At 34.1% G+C, this 20,422-nt stretch overlaps 1 protein-coding gene across 1 annotated transcript; it reads right to left on the bottom strand.

Annotated features, from left to right (window-relative positions):
* Positions 1–618: 618 nt before the first annotated feature.
* LOC132706688 (pyrethroid hydrolase Ces2e-like) lies at positions 619–20,108 on the bottom strand. Its single transcript, XM_060678167.1, has 9 exons — positions 20,003–20,108; positions 19,272–19,406; positions 18,459–18,605; positions 11,790–12,329; positions 9,350–9,497; positions 7,097–7,272; positions 3,017–3,146; positions 2,834–2,960; positions 619–823 (listed from the first exon to the last, which is right to left on the bottom strand). The coding sequence occupies exons 1-9, from the start codon at positions 20,039–20,041 to the stop codon at positions 637–639; spliced, it is 1,629 nt and encodes a 542-aa protein (XP_060534150.1). The 5' UTR covers positions 20,042–20,108; the 3' UTR covers positions 619–636.
* Between the last annotated feature and the right edge of the window lie 314 nt (positions 20,109–20,422).

Here is a 20,422-nt window from a genome sequence, read left to right as displayed (position 1 = left end):
TCCGCATTAGAGACACCATGACCAGCAATGAGTTCACATATTTACTTACCTTTATTTCTAAAAAAAAGTTTTTTTTAACAATATTTTTTGAAATTTTGATTGTAGACTCGACTTTTCCGTTGGATTAAAATTGCATTTATTAGCAAATTCTTCAAATTCCTCAAAGAATTGAGAACCATCGTCACTTTTCACCGCTCAACAATCCCAGCAAAGACTTCCTTCATTCTGTCAATTGTTGCTATTGTAGGACCCAAGAATACTAATAAAAAAATAATAATCTGTTATAAGGCGGATTATTTTCAATTATTTCAAAAAGTGCTTATTAGTTTTTCTCTAACTCGTAAGGGTAAGCCGCAAAGGACTTAGTGCTAAGTAAGTGGGGTTAGATACTCTTACGAGACTATTCAGCTAAAAGACTCATAATAAGTAAGAAAAAGGCAAGCAAATAAATAACCTGCTTGTTTACTCAATGTTTCTTTTTCCTTTTGGATTATATGCTCCCTGTTTACCAAAATGAACAAGGCATACTTTTAATAAAACAATTATTTTTTACGTTCTTACTCCTATCTGATTTACGTGATTCGGGAAGCAATAAGAGAATGTTTACTTCAATTCGTATATTTTTTATATTGAAAATCAGAACCCGATAAACGGTTGCTGACCATACGTATAATAAACTTTGTTCCACATAGCCATTTCCTTTTCCTTTTTGTTCGGCCTCACTGCGATTTGATCGTCGAAATCGAAATACTGAATATTTGTCGGCGTAACTTGCGGCCACGTGAGGTTGAACAGCGGATCCGTTGGGTCAGGGGTGGGGTTTCTGAAAATATTAACCTGATTTACGAAAAGACAAAAAGACAAACAGGATGCTGAAAAAAAAACGCGCAAGCGACTGTGTCATTTGATGAAATAAAAACCTAAATGAATCTAGTTTTAATATATTTGCACAGCAGAGTTTAGCGTTTATGGTGAAATTTTATATTTTTATTTCAGATTTCAAATTGGTCCATATATTAGCCATGCAGTCCAAAACACTTTCTGGACGTATAATGGACTATCATCTAGTAGCGGATATCTTTTCCGAACTATATTGAAAGCTGGTCGTGCATTATTGTCTGGTTAAAATTTGCGTTTATATTGAGTTTATTTGTCTTGTTTCATCTTCTTTGTTGATAGTCGATATTTTTCATCCAATGTGTTCTTTGCCGTATCTGGTATCTCAAACGGAATTTTGAATTTGATAGATCGAAGATGTCGAGGAATTTCTGCACAAGTGGCAAATCTGGTTTTGAAGAGTATACTTCCTGAGAACTTTTGGTATGTGGTCAGTGATGTTTTAAATGTAAGGAAGAATAACAGTAGCAAGTGTCTGGGGTACCCTTCAGTAAATATGTGGTGAAGTGATGTTGTGATGAAAAGCTTAATATCTCTAATGTGGATTAGAGAGAGCTGCTTTTAGAATTACGATGTCGGAAATAGATTTTTGTGATTTTAGATTTCAGGGTTCAAAAGTTCTGATTTTTTAAGGATTTTTGATGCTTCAAGTCGAATTTCATTAGCGGCAAGAACTGAGTTGGTGCGATGACACATATAACACAAAACAAGGTGTTTCCGGGCTGGTTTGGGGAGTAATCGGATGTTTTCGGAGATATTTCCCAAGCTATTAAACACTCGCTCCGCTCGTGACAAATGAACTCGTGAGTCAAATGCCGTTTATCGCACTTGTTGCGTAACAAACTATAAAATCGTTGGTAAAATATCACTAGCGGTAATGAAATAGAAAGTAAGATTTTTAACTAGCCGAAACCTCCTGTTAAAAACGTTTCTAGACCATAGAGCTCCAAACGCCAGTATTAACCAAATCAAATCGTTATTTCTCTAGATAGTTAAACAAATTACGTTCAACGCATACAAGTATGTGAAAATTGCAACAAAATTATATGTCAGGGGTTGAAAATATTGAAGCGAAGATGTCATGACATATTAAATATTCAAACATCTTCAACACAAGCCTGTTTGTGAGGACTTATGTAAAGCATTCATCGGAGCTAATTTAACACTTCCAAAAACTGGACAACCTCAGTTTAAGATCAGACATGCCAGCTGTACGTGAAGGTTGTGTTGATGTCATTTACAAGCCAACTGTTAATAATATTAAAAAAAAAAGTGGGTGAAAATTATTTTTATCTTGTGGACGATGAAACAACTGGGAGATATATTGCGCATAGATTGATTGATGTCTTAGTGGAAACCAATGGATCCTATGATTATTGTAGATCCTAACCCATTGCATCCAAACAATTGGAAAAATAACAACTTAAGTGTAACCAGATTTGTTCATTTAAAATAATTAATATTATATATTATAATATTTAAAATAAAATTAATGTTCAAAATGTTTTATATAACAAAATGCCTATTTGCATTTTTTGTTCATTTAGATGCATGTATTCCAAAGATTAAATGCAAATGACAATTTTCCCTTTGAATTTTTTTCGTATTTAGAGAAAAAGTTGGCCAATGAATATTATAGGAAAAAGCCCTGATGTGCCCCCACGGGACACTGTTTTAAAACATAATATTGACATTGTCATTAATTATTTTCTAATTATGCTAAATATTCTATTATTCTAATTAGTTTAATTAGTATAAATATTCTAATTCTAATAATTTGAGGCTAATATTTTTAAAAGGCTTTTTCCCAGAAAGCAATTTTTGGTAAAAAAAATTTACATATGGGTCACATTTGTACTAATGCCTTATACAACACCTTGTATAAGGACTCAGCGCCTTCGAATTGCACAGATGTGGTTTAAGAATTGGTACTTACAATGTTTTTGCAAAATTAGCCCAAAGCCTGACAATCTGTTTGCTCATCAAAATATCTCTGTCCTCGACGAATGGGTCTGGGCTAAAAAGGTACGGCCCTTCTTCTCCGTGACCCGCTTTTCCCGCCCCTGAAACGTACAATTTCAATCACAGAAATATTCAGATATCGGATCTATAAGCTTACCTTCGATCTTTGGAAATAATGGACTTTCATATCCCTCGAAAGAAAATATATAGTGGTACACGGGACTAAATTTGGACTGAATTTCCGCCTGCTTCAACGTTGATTTCAAGAACAAGATGTCGGTGTTTATCTGAAAACGCATTTCCATATATTCCGTTGCCCGGGAAGTACGATATGTAGATAGAAAGGAAAAGATGTCACTTAGATCACTTAGATAATGCTTAATTAACCTCACTAATTGACATCAGGTTAAAAATTAAAAAATTAAAATGTGTATTCTTCAAATGAATGAATAATGGTTAAATATAAATTATTCATAATTCTTTCATTCATTATTTGACTTTGGCAACAAATAATAAATAGCTTTTATTAAAAAAACGAAACAACATTTTTTTTTACAGTATTAACCATTAACATTAAAGTTTATATTAGTGTATTACTGGAACAATGAAAAATACGTATAAAATCGGAAGAGAAAAGAAACATATTTTATGAAAATTGTATTTCTACCAGACGATCTTTGTATATTTTTCAAAATGCATTTAAATTTCAGTTAACGAATCCCTATGATATAGAATCGTAGAATCGCATTGGATCTATCGCATCTCTGAAACAAAGCACTCTGTGGCAACGTTAGTTTGTGTCTGTACCTTACGTTTGCAGTATGGATGGCAATTCTATTTAGAGCTCCTTTTATACGCAGACATGGTCATATTTTCGGGGATCCATAATAAACTGTTTTACTTGTGTTACTATACAGACTGTTTTCTAATCGAATCTTAATACTTAAGGGGCCATTTTAAAATTTTATATAAACATATGTCCTAAACGTCTTAATTTTGGAAAAGTTTTCAAAAATAAAAAATATTTTTCAATACTTGTTATATTTAGATATTTTAATAAAATTTGGCAATGTACCTTTTTTTTTTTAAATACACCAGTGGTAGAATTTCACCTGTCTATTTTGCAGACATTGATGGTAACCCACTGATTTCTCTTAAAATGAAAACTCTTCTCCAATCCTTTCTGAAGAAATTATTTTTGTAATTTTTTTTTGCTTAAAAAAATAAAAAAAAATTCTCTGCATGATCATATCATCAATATGACTGTATGCAGAGAAAATAGCTTATAAAAATTGCAAATATTATTACTGTTATTGAAAAATTAATATTTTGGTTAGATAGGTCGCCACGGTGATATAGACAACTTTTTTTTAAAAAGTGAACTATCAATATAAGACAAAATATCTAGTTTTTAGTAATCTTGTCTGTGATTCGGAAAAAAAATCAGAGGATGTTAACATAACATCCTAACACAAGCTTTGAACTTGTTATCGAAAATTTTTCTTCATATTTAAGTTCTAAAACTGCATGGGAGTTTTCATCAGCCCAGATTTGGTTATTATGGAAATTTCTGATTGAATTTCTGGTGGAATATGATCTGGGTGCAATAGAAATTCGGGCAAAAATTTCCAAACCAAGACGTGAGAGGTATTCAGGTTATTTCCAATTTTTTCAGTACTAAGTTCAAGATTTTTCGCAATAGAACTTAAAACTGCTTCTTTAATTTCTAGAGTTCTTGCAGTTATATCTAGCAACTCCTCATTAGTAAACTCAACCATTCTTTTTCAAAACAACAGTGCTAGAATATTTTAAAAACCAAATTAATAGGACGCGAGGAACTGAATTTAAAAACTGATATCAAACAACAATGAAACAATCTCCCTAGCAACAGAATTAATAATTCTTATGAAGATTTTAAAAATGTTTCTCAGAGTATCAGTTATTTAAGTAAGAAATAATAATGATGATAATTCTCTACATTAACGATATTTATATTTAAGCGAAAACCGTAAATGGAATTAAAAAAAATCCAGAAATTAAATTTCTTTAGAAATGATTGTAGATTATAAGAATAATTTCTATTTTAATGTATCTGCCAAAAAATAACATAAAATACATAATTCATAATACAAACGTGAGAGATGTCATTAACATATCTAAATACCTAAAAAACACTCTGTACACAACCTTTTACTCTAAATCGATAACAGAAACTTTATTTCCAAATATCGTTGAAAAAAAGCAATTCAATTATCGAAAAATCAGTTTCTGGTGAGTGTCAGTTAGTTCCTTTAGTAGTTAAATAAAGTGAAGCGAAATAAACTCGGTAGTATACGTGAAAGGATCCACTAACTTAAAACGGAACGGATGGTCTGGTTTACCTTTTGTTCTAAACAAGAGTCGAATGAAACAATTCAAGACCACTTGCCATCTCGGTCAATTGAAACAAGCTCAAATAACTTTCGATATTGGCCGATATATGTGGGAGTTTTAAATCTGTAACTTTAAACCAAAGGTCGAACTTCCTAGAAGTCTCAGCAACCCGAATGAGATCAATAACTTTTTTGTAAATAGTGTGGATGTTCAATTACCCATTAGTGATGAACTTCCGAACTTCTATAGTCAAAACATTTCTGAAGCCCTACCATCTATTTTAACGTTCAAGGAAATTAATGAAACTCAGATACTCAATATTATTACAGCAATGAAGTCCAGAGCGGAGGGTGCTGACGGTGCTGGAATAATGGCTTTACAGCATTGCTGTCCATTCATTCTACCTTTCCTCACTCATATTATTAATTTTTATATTGTAAACTCAGTCCTTTCGGAATTCTGGAAAAGAGGTCTAGTATCGCCATTGCCAAAAATTGCCAACCCCAAAAGTTACAAAGATTTACGTCCAATTAGTGTTTTACCGTGCTTGTCAAAGATACTGGAGAAATGCATAACATGCAATTATTCGATCAGATTGAAAATAACAACATTCCTTCTAAAACTCAATCAGGCTTCAGAAAATCTCATAGTTGCGCTACAGCACTGGCTAATGTAACAGACGATATATAGAGGGCAGCAGACGAGGGTAATCTTACGATGCTGGCTTTGTTGGATTTCTCGAAAGCATTCGATATGATAGACCATAAATTGCTTCTGACAATTCTGCACTATGCCTTAGTAACACATCGATAATTTTTTTTTAACTTTTTATCAAGTAGATCCCAGAATAGTATCTGTATTATCAGACTCACTGGACCTCCTTCGGGGTGTTCCGCAAGGATCAATTATTTCCCAGCTGCTCTATGCTGCCTATACATCGGGTCTTCCAAAGGCACTAAAAAAGTGTTGCTGTGCTGTAGAATATTGAGTAGGCAGCTGAATGCACTGAAAGAATTGTTTTTAAAGCACTTTCTCCTTCTTAATCCCCAAAAATGCTGCTTATTATTATTAGGACGTAAATTAGATATTGCAAAGGACAATATAAGGGTTGAAATCGGGGATACTGAGATGTCCATAAAGGAGACTATGCGTAATCTCGGCGTAATATTTCATATAAACAGTTGCTGTCGAAAAGCTTATGTCAGAATAAAACATGTATATAGTAATCGTCACTTTATATCAAAAAAGGTAAAGCCTTTACTTTGCGACTTCCTCATACTGTTCTTATTGAATTTCACACAAACTCTTTTGAAACAGGGTGACTTAGCATGGAGAGGAGAAGAGAATTACTTTCGGCTTGCTTTTTTGTATAAAATAACAAACTTCAAATGCCCTACGTACTTATACAGTCGCATTGTATTCAGAACACATGCGCACAACTTAAATATCAGGTTTAGGGGAAAGATCACTTCACCATTTCATAGGATGGCAATGTTTGAGAGTAGCTTCTAGTTTGTTTTCTGTAATATATAGAGCTTTTTATTTATTTATTCATTTACATAAGTTTTTCTAATTTACTTGCTTATATCACTTTCAGCTTTTTTTTATATATTATAGGTACACTTCAATTTCTTATTTGGTTAAGTGGATCAGCGAGTTACTCCTGTGAGTTTCTCATCTGAACTTCGCCATTTTTTGAAAATTTGTTTAGTTACTTCTCGCTATTCAAAATTGTAAAATTTATGTTCCCAAATAAAGACATTATTATTATTATTATTTGGATTGCTTTAATAATAGCAAACATTCACATGTAGGATGTGTTGTTTAGGTTCGAATTCGAAATCACCACTTTTATCTCACTTACGTCTACCACTGCAGCCAAATTTTCACTAAATTTCCCATTCGGCCCTACGTAAGCTTCCTTGACCATCAAAACGACCTCCGTCACGTTAGTACCGGGCAGAAGTACCAGATCGCCGGGTAAGATACCAGCAGAATTGGAGTCGTATGCTTCGGCCATTAACCTGATCATAAGTTCGCCTAAAAAAACACAATATTGACTTCTTCATAGTCGATGTCATAGGTCCGAACTATAGAATGTTATAAAGTTCTGCTACCTAAAAAGGAGCTTAGAACATTGTTTTATAAGTACTCAAAACTGTCCATGTCAGAAAAGTAACAGCGATTTTTTTATAATGCACATTTTCACATTCTCGTGCACTTTTAAAAGCGACTACCCAATGAAACATTAATGACAACATCGGTCGTGTTAGTTCTCCAAATAATTTTCGAAGCTCTTTTAAAATAGGAGTGAGTCAGACCAATACCTGTGGTATAGATGGGGTTCAAATACGGCGGCCCATTCATTGACTCCTACCTCATTATTATCATAAACAGCTGTATTGCACAATCCAAAACCAAAACACCAACAACCCTAAACGATCTGCGCATTATAGCCAGCATGTTCTGATTTAAATTTACTAAAGGATCTTTATGAGCAACACTTGCTAAAAGTAAAGGACCCCAAACCCAAATTACGACTATTTGGTAAGAAGACAGAAATGTCAAATTTGGGCATCAGTATTGAAGACCACAATTTAACATTTAAGGAGACCGGACATAACCTTGGAAGAACGCTTAAATATTTTTACTCCAATCTTTATTTTCCAAAAACCAAAATTAAAGTTACGTTGTGCGAGGCATTAGTATTCTCTTATTTTAATTGTTGCTGCCGTTTGATACTTAAGCCAAGAAAATCGAGTCATATAACACCTAAAATTAAAGAACTTCAGTGGTTGAACATGTTTTATAGAAGGACTTATTATTTGGGTTGTGTTGTACTTGGTTTAGAGAAACGCACTTTTCTTTTTTAGAAAGTCTTAAAGATATATTCAAGCTGAACTCCGATAGCCCACAACCAAACTTGAGACAGTGTCAAATACGGTGATACCAATAAAATCATAAAAAGGAAGAGTAACAATGTAGAGAATGATAAATTTACAAAATCAGTAATGAGTAACAAACAATTTGTATTTAGAAGTGACTTGTGAAGTGAGGTTGTGACTTTCGAAAGAACATCTTCATTTGTGTCATTGACTACGAAAAAGCTTTTGATCGAGAACAACAGAACAACGCTTTAAATAGGTGGACACAGCAGGGCTAGATAATTATGACGCTATTAAAATACCTACACGTGAAATTTGACAAGACTGTGTCTCATCACTTCAATATATACTCAGAAGAAAAATTCAGGGAAGAATTGGATGACACTGACAATGACAAAATGATAATCCGCGGAGAAATACCTCCAAACAAGTAAGTGGTTGAAAGATAACAACACCGTTCGAAATAACTCGCAATTCTTTTACAACATGGAAAGTACTTTTTACAAAACTTCTGTATTTCTCCTGTGTCGGTTTTTGTTGACTCGAACTAGCTAGTTGCAGTATTACAGTAGCCTGTGGAAGTTTCTTTGAAAAATTAACATGGAAAGTAGTTCCATAGAATAAAAATTTCTCAATGCTTCTCCATAAAAGCAGTTCTGATGTGTGTCGTTTGTCCTGCTGTATGGTTGCGAAACGTTGACTCTGCAGGTCGCAATTAAAATGTGATGCTATTGCGGGATTCTAAAAATAGAGTGGCTCCAGCACACTTCAATACCCATAATAATAATAGACGCCGAACGGCATTTGCTATAAAGAGGATGCTTTGGACATATAATTAAGATGTGGAAAGTTGGATCGGGCAGAAAAAGTTGTCCTGGCAATATACCAGAGAGTGGTGGGACTCTTGAAGAACTATTTCGTGTGTTATCTGATAGAGAAAGGCTCCAAAGAGATCATAAACATAAAAAGAGAATAGAATACCTAATTTTTATTAAATCATATTCTTCCCTTTTTACTAATATCCTATCGAGATGACTTTTAGGCAAAATCCAAAAATTGTGCAACAAAATCAATACCAAGCAGCAAAAGTTACTTAAGTATTCGTTAGGTGGCCCCATATGAGGTTTTACTACTCTGCATCTTTCTGAAATAGACTATAACTTTGTTTCTGTTGGGGAATTGCAAACAAATTGCGGGATATTGTTTGCGACATATGAAATTTAGTAACTTACCACCCAGAAAAGCGAAGAAAGTTAGCGCTTCAGCTGACGCGGTGCCAAGTATTAATGGAACCCGATTGAAATTCCCAGACTCGAGTAGAGGAAAACTAAGATTTGTGATGTAGGCATCTTCGTGTTCGACCTCGACGACGAGACCTGTCTATAAGAAGCAATATTGTTATACTGTTATTTTTCTAAATGAAATTCTTTAAAAAAATCATTCTTTTATTTTTATCATCAGACAAATGCACATGAAATAGAAAATTAAAAAATCGGCTAATATTAATTTTTTTCAACTTGGCTGCAGGTCTTCTGATAACAATGGAATTAACTGGCATTCCAAGGCCAACCTTGTGTCGATTCCTCGATAATGGCAACAGAAATTAAAAGAAAATCGTCGATTTATGTCATTGTCATGTCAACATCGCATTTAGATTTTATAATATTATAATTGGTGGAATAGAAACAAAAACAATTAATTCAAATTCATCAATTTTGCGTTTTGTACCAAACGCTTTCCTACTTATAGTAAGAAACATTGAAAATTGTTAATGACATTACCATTGGGATAAAGTAGTAAGGATAAATTTCGTGGGTGTCCAAGAAAACATTGATGCAGTGCGGAAACTGATTTTGCAGGATCGTCATGTGACTTACCATGAGATTGAGGTATCTTTGGGAATTAGTGGGACTAGCATATATACAATTTTGCATGAACATTTGGCCTCTAAAAAAATTGTTCGCGTTTGATTCCATACAACTTGACATCAGCTCAAAAAACGGCTCCTATTGATTGGTCGAAGGAAATGCTAACAAAAAAACGATCGCGGTGCTTCCAAACACATCGTGACATAAAGGATATAAACAGAGTCCGCGTGCCCAGTGTTCTAAATATAAAAGTAGCCCTCGTAGTAATGCTAGTGTAATTAAAATTCATTGTGAATACCCCAGAGCAGTTGGAGAAAATGTGTTAATCATGTATTTAAAAGAGAAAATAATTATAAAAACTTGGGACAACGTAAAATCACTAAATATATCATTGGATAAGAGTGATAGCACATAATTAGACGTCTAATTTTATTTAATACATATTTATGTTCTATATAGTTACAATTATGCCATATGCAAAATATCAGAATGTATTAATAGGTTTTGTGTGAATTGCTTCAATACTATTAAACTAGGAATTCAATATGTAAAATATCAAAATTATCGTGCATTTCTGAATTTAAATGAATGGCGTAGTTGGAATCCCAAATTTTATTTTCATAGTCGCTTTTATGTTTGTTAATGCTATTCTTGTAATGGTTACAACCTCCTTTGTGATAAATGAGATTATAACTAGAAACCGCTTTCAGCTGAAGTCCCATATAAAACAACGAACCCAAAATTGATAAAACAATAAAATACTTTGGAGAACCTAGCAAGAAAGTTTCGAAACATCAATCTAAATTTTTTCTCAAGATTTTATTGAAACTGAACACCCCTTGGAAATATTTTTAAAAAACAATAAAACTAAATCACTAAAATCTCAAAAATCAGGAGTTGATGTGTAGGTCTTATCCCAAATATTATATCGAACAAACAGATAGAACATTTAAAAAACGCATTAATACAAGAGCGAATAAAACTAAAAGTTCGTTTTCTAACTATGTAATTCATTTAAATTCAGAAATATTCAAGATCGTTTGGATATTTTACGTAAACAATCAAAAACAAAAAGCTGTATTTATATACTTAATACTTAATGTTCAATTGGATTTAAATAGGCCAACCGCCGTTGTGAAATTTAAATTTATAACCCTACAAAGGCAATTAGGAATCTTTTAGTACCTGTTTATATACCCCCTTGTTTAAAAAATGCAACAAATACTATCCAATTCACCTAATTTGGCTCCCTGTGACTTCTGACACCAGGGGGAACACGACACTGACGGATATACCGAAAACCGAATATAAAAAATGTTTTGATGCTTGGATCATACACTGACATAAGTAATATAGATTTAGATGAATAAACTTGTATTTTTAATTTTCTGAATAAATTCCTGGAACTTTTTGATCAAGCGGTATATAGCAAGAATGAACTGCGAAAATCTGAACATTTTTTGTTGTAATTTAATTCGTTGCTTCTACGCTAGAATGTTTTGATTTATATGCCGACGGGCTATAGTTACAAAAGCTCATTTGAGCTACAATAGCCATGACGCCTCAAACCGCTTTCATCAAATATTTAAATCCACTTGTAAAAGTTATTTTATTTATTACCAAAAATTTTCTAATCAAAATTAGGTTGGAATTTTGTAATAAATTATATAGTATTAGGAATACCTTTAACATTCAATGTAGAGTTAAAAGTTTACCCTAGTATAATTTTAAGGAAAGGTTTCGTAGGACTTGGTTAGAATTTCAACTAAATCACAGGTTTTTATTTTCGCATTTCTGCACTTACTTGTTTGTTTACGTTAAAAGCGGGAGTCAACAATTCCGCAGGCACGCTTTGTAGAAATTCCAGAAGCTCCCTGGAGGTATTTTTCTCCGAAATCGTGGGATCTACGTACTTCGCGTAGTCGTAAGCGGCTTGTCTCGCGTTGGCTTGATTTATACTTCCTTCATAAAACAATGAACAGCCACTCTCGCAAATCGCCGCTCGGAATAGGCCCGCAGCTTTCGCGTTGACGATGTGAGCCCCTACCGAAATCCCACCTGCACTTCCTCCGAATATGGTCAGTTTGTCGGGATCTCCGCCCAGCAAACCGATATTGTTTTTGATCCATTTCATGACCAGGAGCTGATCCTTCAGCCCTGCATTGCCCAAAACGACGTCGTCTTCGGTGGACAAGAAGCCGTACAATCCCAGTCTATAGTTGGCTAAGACGACTATCACGCCTTCATCTATTAAACGGTAGGGTCCAGCTGTGTCGTCTTCTGCACACCCACTAAGGAACCCACCTCCATATATCCATAGCATTACAGGCAACTTCTCGGTGACCTAAAGCAAGAAATGTCCCTTAAAAATCCTAATTATTAATTTGAACCACTTATTCATTATTTGATTATGAATCTTTCCTAGTATTTGCATTTATATTTACTCTGCGTGCTTTCGAGGTTAATTAGTCAAGATAAATGTGAAAACAACTAGTTAATGATCTTTGGAGCAAAGAACGATAAAAAACTACGCAACGAGAAGGGTTCTCCTCCAGTAATTAGTATTAAAAAAAATTACTAAATAAAAATAAAACTTAAAAGCAAACTTATTTGCTTAATTCATAATTATTATATTTTTCTATTTACATGTTCTATTAGTTAATTAATTAGTTTAAGATATTAAAATTTGAATAAATAGTGTCAACTGATCTTCGGCGTTTTTCTGGCATTCTATTATATTTTTTAGTTTTGTTATTAAAGTTATTTATTTTTTCATTTATAAATTTGTAATCTAATCAAAGAGGTATTATTAATTTATTATTGACAAAATCCATAATTATTGACTTTTTTACTTTGAAAAGTTTTTTTTTGGCTCCACCAGGGTTTACAAAAAAATATCTTCAGGGCTCGAATTTGCTATAATTTTAAGTGGTCCGAGTGGTTTACAGTTTAGCTCATGGTATTCTGGGGAAGCATTCACCATCTTTTTCAACCTTCGAAGTTACTCTTACTCCGGAATGAAAACTGTAACTCTAACTTCCTTTTTTAATTACAACATGTTTCTCATAAATTATCTTATAGTAAAATCAAGCTTTTCTTTCATGTTTGTTTCACACAATATTATTAAGCGAAACGCCAACTTATCTGTGTAACAAGATTTTGCCTAATAGTACCCGCCAATTGGGTTCAGAATTCCTAAACGGAAAACGTAATTTTTAAAGATATTTTTCCTTCTAAATTAGCAACTACTGTGATTCACCCAAGCAGAAAACTTTGTCACAGTTCTTCTTCTTCTTTAAGTGCCGTCTTCGTTGCGAAGGTTGGCAATCATCAGTGCTATTCGTATTCGTGACACAGCCGACCGAAATAGTTGGTTTTTGGTGCACCCAAACCAGTCACGTAAGTTTTTCATCCATGAGTGACGCCTTCTTCCTACACTTCTCTTTCCTTGAATTTTTCCTTGTAATATCAGTTGGAGTAGTTGGTACTTTTCTCCTATCATGATGTGTCCAAGGTACTGAAGTTTAAGCTTTTTTACCGTAATGATAATTTCTTCTTCCTTTTTTATTCTTTTCAGGATTTCCATGTTGGTCACTTTATCGGTCCATTTTACCTTAAGTATTCTACGGTACAACCACATTTCGAACGCCTCCAGTTTCCTTATGTCCAGTTTCTTCAGAGTCCAAGCCTCTACACCATAGTACAGTACCGACAAAACAAAGTATCGCACCATTCTGATTTTTAAATCCAAGCTGAGATCGCTGCCACAGAGCACTCTTTTCATTTTCACAAATGTTGTTCTCGCCTGTTCTATTCTAGTTTTGATTTCTTCAGAGCAGTCGTTATTTTTATTTACAATTGTACCTAAGTATTTATAACTGTCAACTTTTTCTATGGAGTGTTTATTTATATGAATTTGTGAATTGTTTTGTGCTGTTTTTGATATTATCATAAATTTTGTCTTGTTTACGTTTAGTGACAGTCCGAACTCTTCACTCGATGTATTAACTTTGTCTACTGTAATCTGTAATTCGTTTAGGTTGGTAGCTATCAGGATCGTATCATCCGCATATCTTATATTGTTGATAGGCACTCCGTTAATTTTTAGTCCTTTCGTTTCATCGTCCAATGCTCGTTTCATTATTTCCTCTGAGTAAAGGTTAAATAACATCGGTGATAGCACGCACCCCTGCCTAACGCCTCGACGGATTTCTATTTCTTCGGAGTTATTCCCTTCTATTTTTACCACTGCTTTTTGATTAAAATAAAGATTCGTAATAATTTTTATATCTCTGGCGTCTAAGTTCTTCTCTTTCAGAAGCTGGATAAGTTGTTCGTGTCGGACCCTATCGAAGGCTTTGTTCTAATCAATGAAACATATATAAAGATCCTGATTCATATCCATACATCGTTGGGCGAGAACGTTCAAGGAAAATATTGCTTCTCTTGTGCCTAAGCCACCTCGGAAACCGAATTGAGTCTCGCTGATATCTTGTTCTAATGTTTTGTATATCCTGTGATGTATCACTTTCAGAAATATTTTTAGCGTAGGACTCATTTGACTGATTGTTCGAAAGTCTGTGCATTGCCTTGCATTATGTTTTTTTGGGATAGTGACGAACGCTGATAGCAACCATTCCCTGGGTATAATACCTGTTTTGTATATGGCGTTGAACAGATCTGTTAGACTGTGTATGTTTTCCTCTTCTATCAATTTAAGAATTGCAGGGGGTAACGCATCAGGCCCTGCAGCTTTTCCATCTTTTGTGATTTTTATAGCATGGATGACCTCTTCTTTAGTTATTTCCGGTCCACTGTTTTCTTGTTCTGTTACTATTCTGTTTATATCTCTCTCATCAGCGAATAATTCTGTTATGTAGTTCTTCCATGTTCTTAGTTTTTCTTCCATTTCCATAATAATTTTGCCATTCTGGTCAGTGAGTATTGACGGTTGTCTTTTCTTCTGTACCCCTGCCAGTTCTTTTACTTTCTTGTGGACATTGAAGCTGTCGTGCTTTTCTTGAAGGGCTTCTATTTCGTCGCATTTTCTTTTGTAGAATATCTCTTTTGCTTCTCTTATCTGTGATCGTATTTCTTTCTGAATATTCTTATATGCTTCGTTGTTGTCTTTTACACTACGTCGTTCGTGTTTTTTCCCTATTTTCTGTTTTGTCAGAATGGTCTTGCTCGGCTCAATTAATGCATTTTTTAAATCTTTCCATTGTTTGTCCGTGTCTTCTTCCGCTGTTATTTGTTTGTTTTTGAGGGTTCTGAGGTTGTCATTGATCTTATTTTGTAGCCTTTGTCTTGTTTCTTGGATTTTTAGACCCGATACGTCTATACAATTTGTTGTTGGTATTACTCGTTATTTTTTATGTGTTATTAAAAAACGGGCTATTAGTGGATTATGGTCCGATGAGACATCTGCCCCTGGGTAGGTTTTAACTGATTTGATTACATTCCCATATCTGTGGTCTATCAAGATGTAGTCAATTTGGTTCCTGACTATATTTTGTTTGTTGTCTTGCGGAGATTTCCAGGTGTACAAACGGCGGTTTGGAAGTTTGAAGATCGTATTCGATATAATAAAATCGTTTTCTTGGCAAAATTGCAGCAGTCTATCACCTCTTTCGTTTCTCCTACCAAGTCCATATTCTCCCACATATTTGTCAAATCTACCTCTACCAATCTTGTCATTGAAGTCTCCTAATACTAGTGTTATGTCCCTTGATTTTAGAGATTGTATGATGTTATTAATCTCGTTGTAGAATTCCTCAATGTCTTCGTCAGATTTATCTGCTGTCGGGGAGTATGTTTGAATTATGTTTAATTTACAATGATACGTTTGAAGTTGGAGTAACATGGCTCGGTCTGATATAGGGGTAAAGTTTATTACTGATTTATTGATTTCTCTGGATGCCACCATCGCAACTCCATATCTATGGTGGGTGTCATCACTTCCTGAGTAATAAATGGTGCCGTTGGCTATTGATTGTTGTCCAGAATTCGGCCATCTAGTGTCACAGTTCTAAAGAACCTTAAAATACTCTACTTATCACAGCATTAATTAGAATTAAAAAAATAAATAAATTATAATAAAAATAAAACTTATTTGTTTAATTCATAATTATTATATTTATACATTCTATTAGTTAATTAAGATATTTAGAACTTGAATACAGAGTTTATATTTTCTGCACTTGAGTTGAAAAACAGGGCCTGTTTCACTCATAAAATAGTCGACTGATCTTCGGCGTTTTTCTGGCATTCTATTTTATTTTTTAGTTTAGTTAGTAAAAACAATATATATATTTTTTTTATTTTGTTGAATTGTGCTGAAAAATAAAGACCTCTTTATCCTAATATTAACGAATCAAAGAGGTATTTATTTATTATTGACAAAACCCATAATTATTAATGTTTTTTCTTCTCAAAGTTTTTTTTTGTTTCTACCAAGGTTTAAAAAAATTACTTCGAGGCTAGAATTTGATATAGTTTTAAATTGTCCAAGTAGTTTATAGTTTAGCTCATAGTTTTCTGGTGAAGTATTCAGTATGTATGGTCTTTTTTCCACCTGCGAGGTAACTCTTGTGGAATGCAAACTAACCGTAACTAACTGTCTTTTGTTATTACGACATATTTCTCATAAATTTTTTTATAGTAAAATCAGGTAGTTGAATATGAAAAGGAGAAGGGTCCTCCATTCAGCGTGTATGTTTCACAAAATCGCATTAAACAAAAAGCCAACCTATCTGTGAAGTAAGATTTGGCTAGTAATAACCGCAAATTAGGTTCAGAATTCCAAAACAATAAACAATTTTTTTTAAAAGATCATTTTCGTTTCACATTAATAACTATTGTGATTCACGCAAGCAGAAAACTTGGTCAGTTCAAGAGAACCTTGAAATATTCTCCTTATCAGAACAGTACAGGTTAGCGCCAAAATTTCCCGAGCTGACATAGATGCAGCTCCAGTATCGCGATACAACTTTGTCTTTTTTTAAATATATATCTTAGTAGGCTGCGAAAAAAAAAATCGAAGTATTGCGTCGAATAGTTTTTTATTGACAGCATTTTAAACGAGACGTGTCCGAAAAAATGTAGCAAATAACGCAAATTGAGTATAGATCAGTCATCAAGTTTTTGACAAAAGAAGGGTTAGCACCTAAAATTATTAAAGAAAGGCTGGATGGTATGTACGGCCAAAGTTCTCCTTAGTATTCTGTAGTGAAAGAATGGGCAAAACGTTTTCGAATGTTGCAGGAGTCCCTTGAAGATGATTCAAGAACTGGTCAACCAGTGAAGGTCATAACGGAACATATTGTTGCGATTGTGGAAGAGGTGGTATTGAGTGATCGACGTTTAAAGGTCAAGGAAATCTCAGAAAGTAGTAAGCTTTCTGATAAAAGTATTCGTCGAATCCTGCCTGATTATTTATGTATGCATAAGGTTAGTGCAAGATGGTTTCCTTAAAACCTTATTTAAAAACAACGCCGTGTCAAGTGTGCGCGGTCTTTTTTGGAACCCTGTGGGTCTGAACCGAAGCCTGTGATTGAAACTATTGTGACGGGAGATGAAACTATGGTTCTCTATTATGACCCTCTATCGAAAAAAGAATCAATGGAGTGGCGTCGTAATGGTGAAGCACCTCCAAGAAAATTCAGAGTCTGCCATTCAACAAAAAAGGTAATGGCCACGATCTTTTGGGATTGTGAAGGAATTCTTGTGATAGATTTTAAAGAAACTAATACTACTGTCAATGGTAAATATTACGCAACATTATTACATAAATTGCGAGACTGCATACGTGTAAAACGTCAAGGAAAACTGACCAGAGGTGTGCGTCTTTTGCACGATAATGCACCTGTCCATATTGCTGGTGTTGCACAAGCTGCCATTTTAGAGTGCGGGTTCCAAGAGATAGATCATTCTCCCTATAGTCCAGATATGGCCCCCAGCGACTATTATTTGTTTGGATATTTGAAAAAAGACTTACGTGGACGGCGGTTTAACTACGAATACTGATATTCAGGCAGGGAAATTTTGGCGCTGCCCTCGTAATTAGTATTGTTGCATTTTTCTACTTATATATTCTATTAGTTATTTATGATATTAGAATTTGAATATACAGTTTTATAATTTCTCCTATTAAGAGGGTCCGTTTCACTTGTAAAATAGTCAACCGATCTTCGGCGTTTTTCTGGCATTCTATTTTATTTTTTAGTTTATTTATTTATTTATGAATTAGTAATCAAAGAGGTATTTATTTATTCCGTAATAATAATCCATAATTAGTAGTGTTTTTTCTTTTCCAAGTTTTTTTTTGGTTCTGGGGAAATATTCCTGCGAGGTTACTCTTGTGGAAAGAAAACTGTAACTCCAACTCTCTTTTTTTCATTACAATAAATGCTGTATAATAATAATAAGAACTTGGGCCGTGATGCTTAAAAGTTTACTCTTGAAAATCACTCACCTCTTCTGCAGGAGTATAAACATTAAGGTATAAACAATCTTCACTTTGTGCGCCATTCTGTAGGATATTGTCGGTCATGGAAATGCAGCAGTCCTTCGATTCCTTTGTTTCCAAGATACCGTCCCACGGTTGAGGAGGTGCAGGAGCCTGAAAGAAAAATATAGCTTTGCTTTTCATGCTGTGCAAAACGTTATTGCAATCTTAAACAGAAATAAAGTGAATTGAGCAAAACGTCTGTGCATTGCGCATGTTAAGATACCATGTGGTTGCCAAGCTCCTGGTACCAATACTACTCATTAATCGATTTAGTGCTTTGAAACGTTTTGAGGACAAGTTCAGGGGTTTGCAGGGTGGGTTTAAGGTTATCTGTTAGTCAAGGCAAATTAGATTTGGTTACTCTGCCATGCTTCATTGGAGCACCAAAGACTTCTAGTAAAAATCTATAACAGTTAGTGATATCCCCCCAGATTTGACAAAAAATCTTCACAAAGAATAATTTCAAAATTTTTAATTCGTTGCTGTTGAAGTTGATATTGCTATTGCCGTTTTTCCCAAATATCTTAGCGTGATCTGAACATTTTTCAAGTTTCCAAACGGCATAAGCTGCAGGGAATACAACTTTTTTCATATTTAACCTAAGCTGTACCTCCAACCGGTACTTAGGGCGCACTGTATATACTGGAATTACTATGTCTTTCTATCTGCATGTATATCAATAAAGGTAAATAAGGATTTATCTTTAATATGCTATGAATGTTTCCGTGTCTTACTGATTGATTGAATAATATCGTTTATTTTAAAAGAGACGTTTACCTGGAACCTCAGCTTGCCAAGTGGCGGAGTTGCAAATGGAATTCCTCTGTAAGCGTAGTAACTTTTGTTTTGGTTGGTGATGATGGTACCTTGAATTCTGCCATCCGGAAGATCGACGATTAGATCGGCCGCCAGCTGAAAACAAAAAGTGTGCGTTAAAATATAACTGCCAAACCAAAGATAGATACAGTACAGTGCAGTACAGGTACAGGTTTTCTTCAGAAAAAATTTTGGAGAAATAATTGTTTAGGTACCGAAATAATTGCGTAACAATTATTACATCTAGTTACTGAATGAGGAATTAAATCTCGGATATCAATTGCTCGCACCACTTTCAGAAATTTCAATACATACATCCTGCTTCAAGAGATTCCCGTCATTCTCTCCGTACGAACAGTGAAAGGTGTGGACAAAAAATATCATGCACAGAGCATGCAAAGAGCGAATACTGCTACTAGATACAGTCAAATAACACAATTTTCCGATCTAGGGCCTTAAATATAACTTGTAGAAGACTATACTTCGCAATATGTTTATAAGGGCACTACCTAATCAACTCTAATGAACGTAGAACACAGAAGAAAAAGTCGGCAAGATTGGTGTGTCAGATAAAGTATTTCAATCCCAAAACTTAAAAAATAATAAATGGAACAGAGAAACTATCAATGAATTTCCTGAATTTTGATTTGTTTTTTGGTCTTGCCTAGAAATCACTAAATTGTATGACTCACCGTGGCTGAAACAAATAGTACACTCAGGAATCTACGCATGATTGATTTTGCAGCTGTCGACAGTACCTTTTGATTTTATATATCTTATCAGCGAGTACGTTGCCAGTTATATTTTTATTTTATATTAATCTTTTTGTTTTTATTTTATATTTCAAAAAAAGCAATTATCATGCAAAACCTTATATTTCTGACCAGTGACTTGGCAGCATTGACACAGTGGATCACCAAAAACTTTTATAAAACTTCTGGATTCCTCCTGCGTCGGTTTTTGCTGAGACGCACTTGCTGACGTTTCGCCAATCATTCTGTTGGCTTCTTCAGAGCTTGACTGAAACTGGCTCGCATTTTACTCTGTACCTGCTTATATATTATTTGAGGGGGGGAGCTAAATGAAGGGCATAAATACTTTCTATAGACTCT

This window comes from Cylas formicarius, unplaced genomic scaffold, assembly GCF_029955315.1.
Source record: "Cylas formicarius isolate icCylForm1 unplaced genomic scaffold, icCylForm1.1 PGA_scaffold_8__14_contigs__length_24414737, whole genome shotgun sequence".
NCBI lineage: Eukaryota > Metazoa > Arthropoda > Insecta > Coleoptera > Brentidae > Cylas > Cylas formicarius.
This window is presented reverse-complemented; position numbering and strand designations above follow the sequence as displayed.

Bases quoted from the DNA above. Each gene is read 5' to 3' on its own strand.
- LOC132706688 (XM_060678167.1), bottom strand. From the start codon at position 20,041: ATGCGTAGATTCCTGAGTGTACTATTTGTTTCAGCCACG. The intron at 9,498-11,789 runs GTAAGTGCAGAA...TGCTTCTTATAG, and splicing joins CTTTTAACGTAAACAAACAA to ACAGGTCTCGTCGTCGAGGT. The intron at 3,147-7,096 runs GTAAGTGAGATA...ATGCGTTTTCAG, and splicing joins ATTTGGCTGCAGTGGTAGAC to ATAAACACCGACATCTTGTT.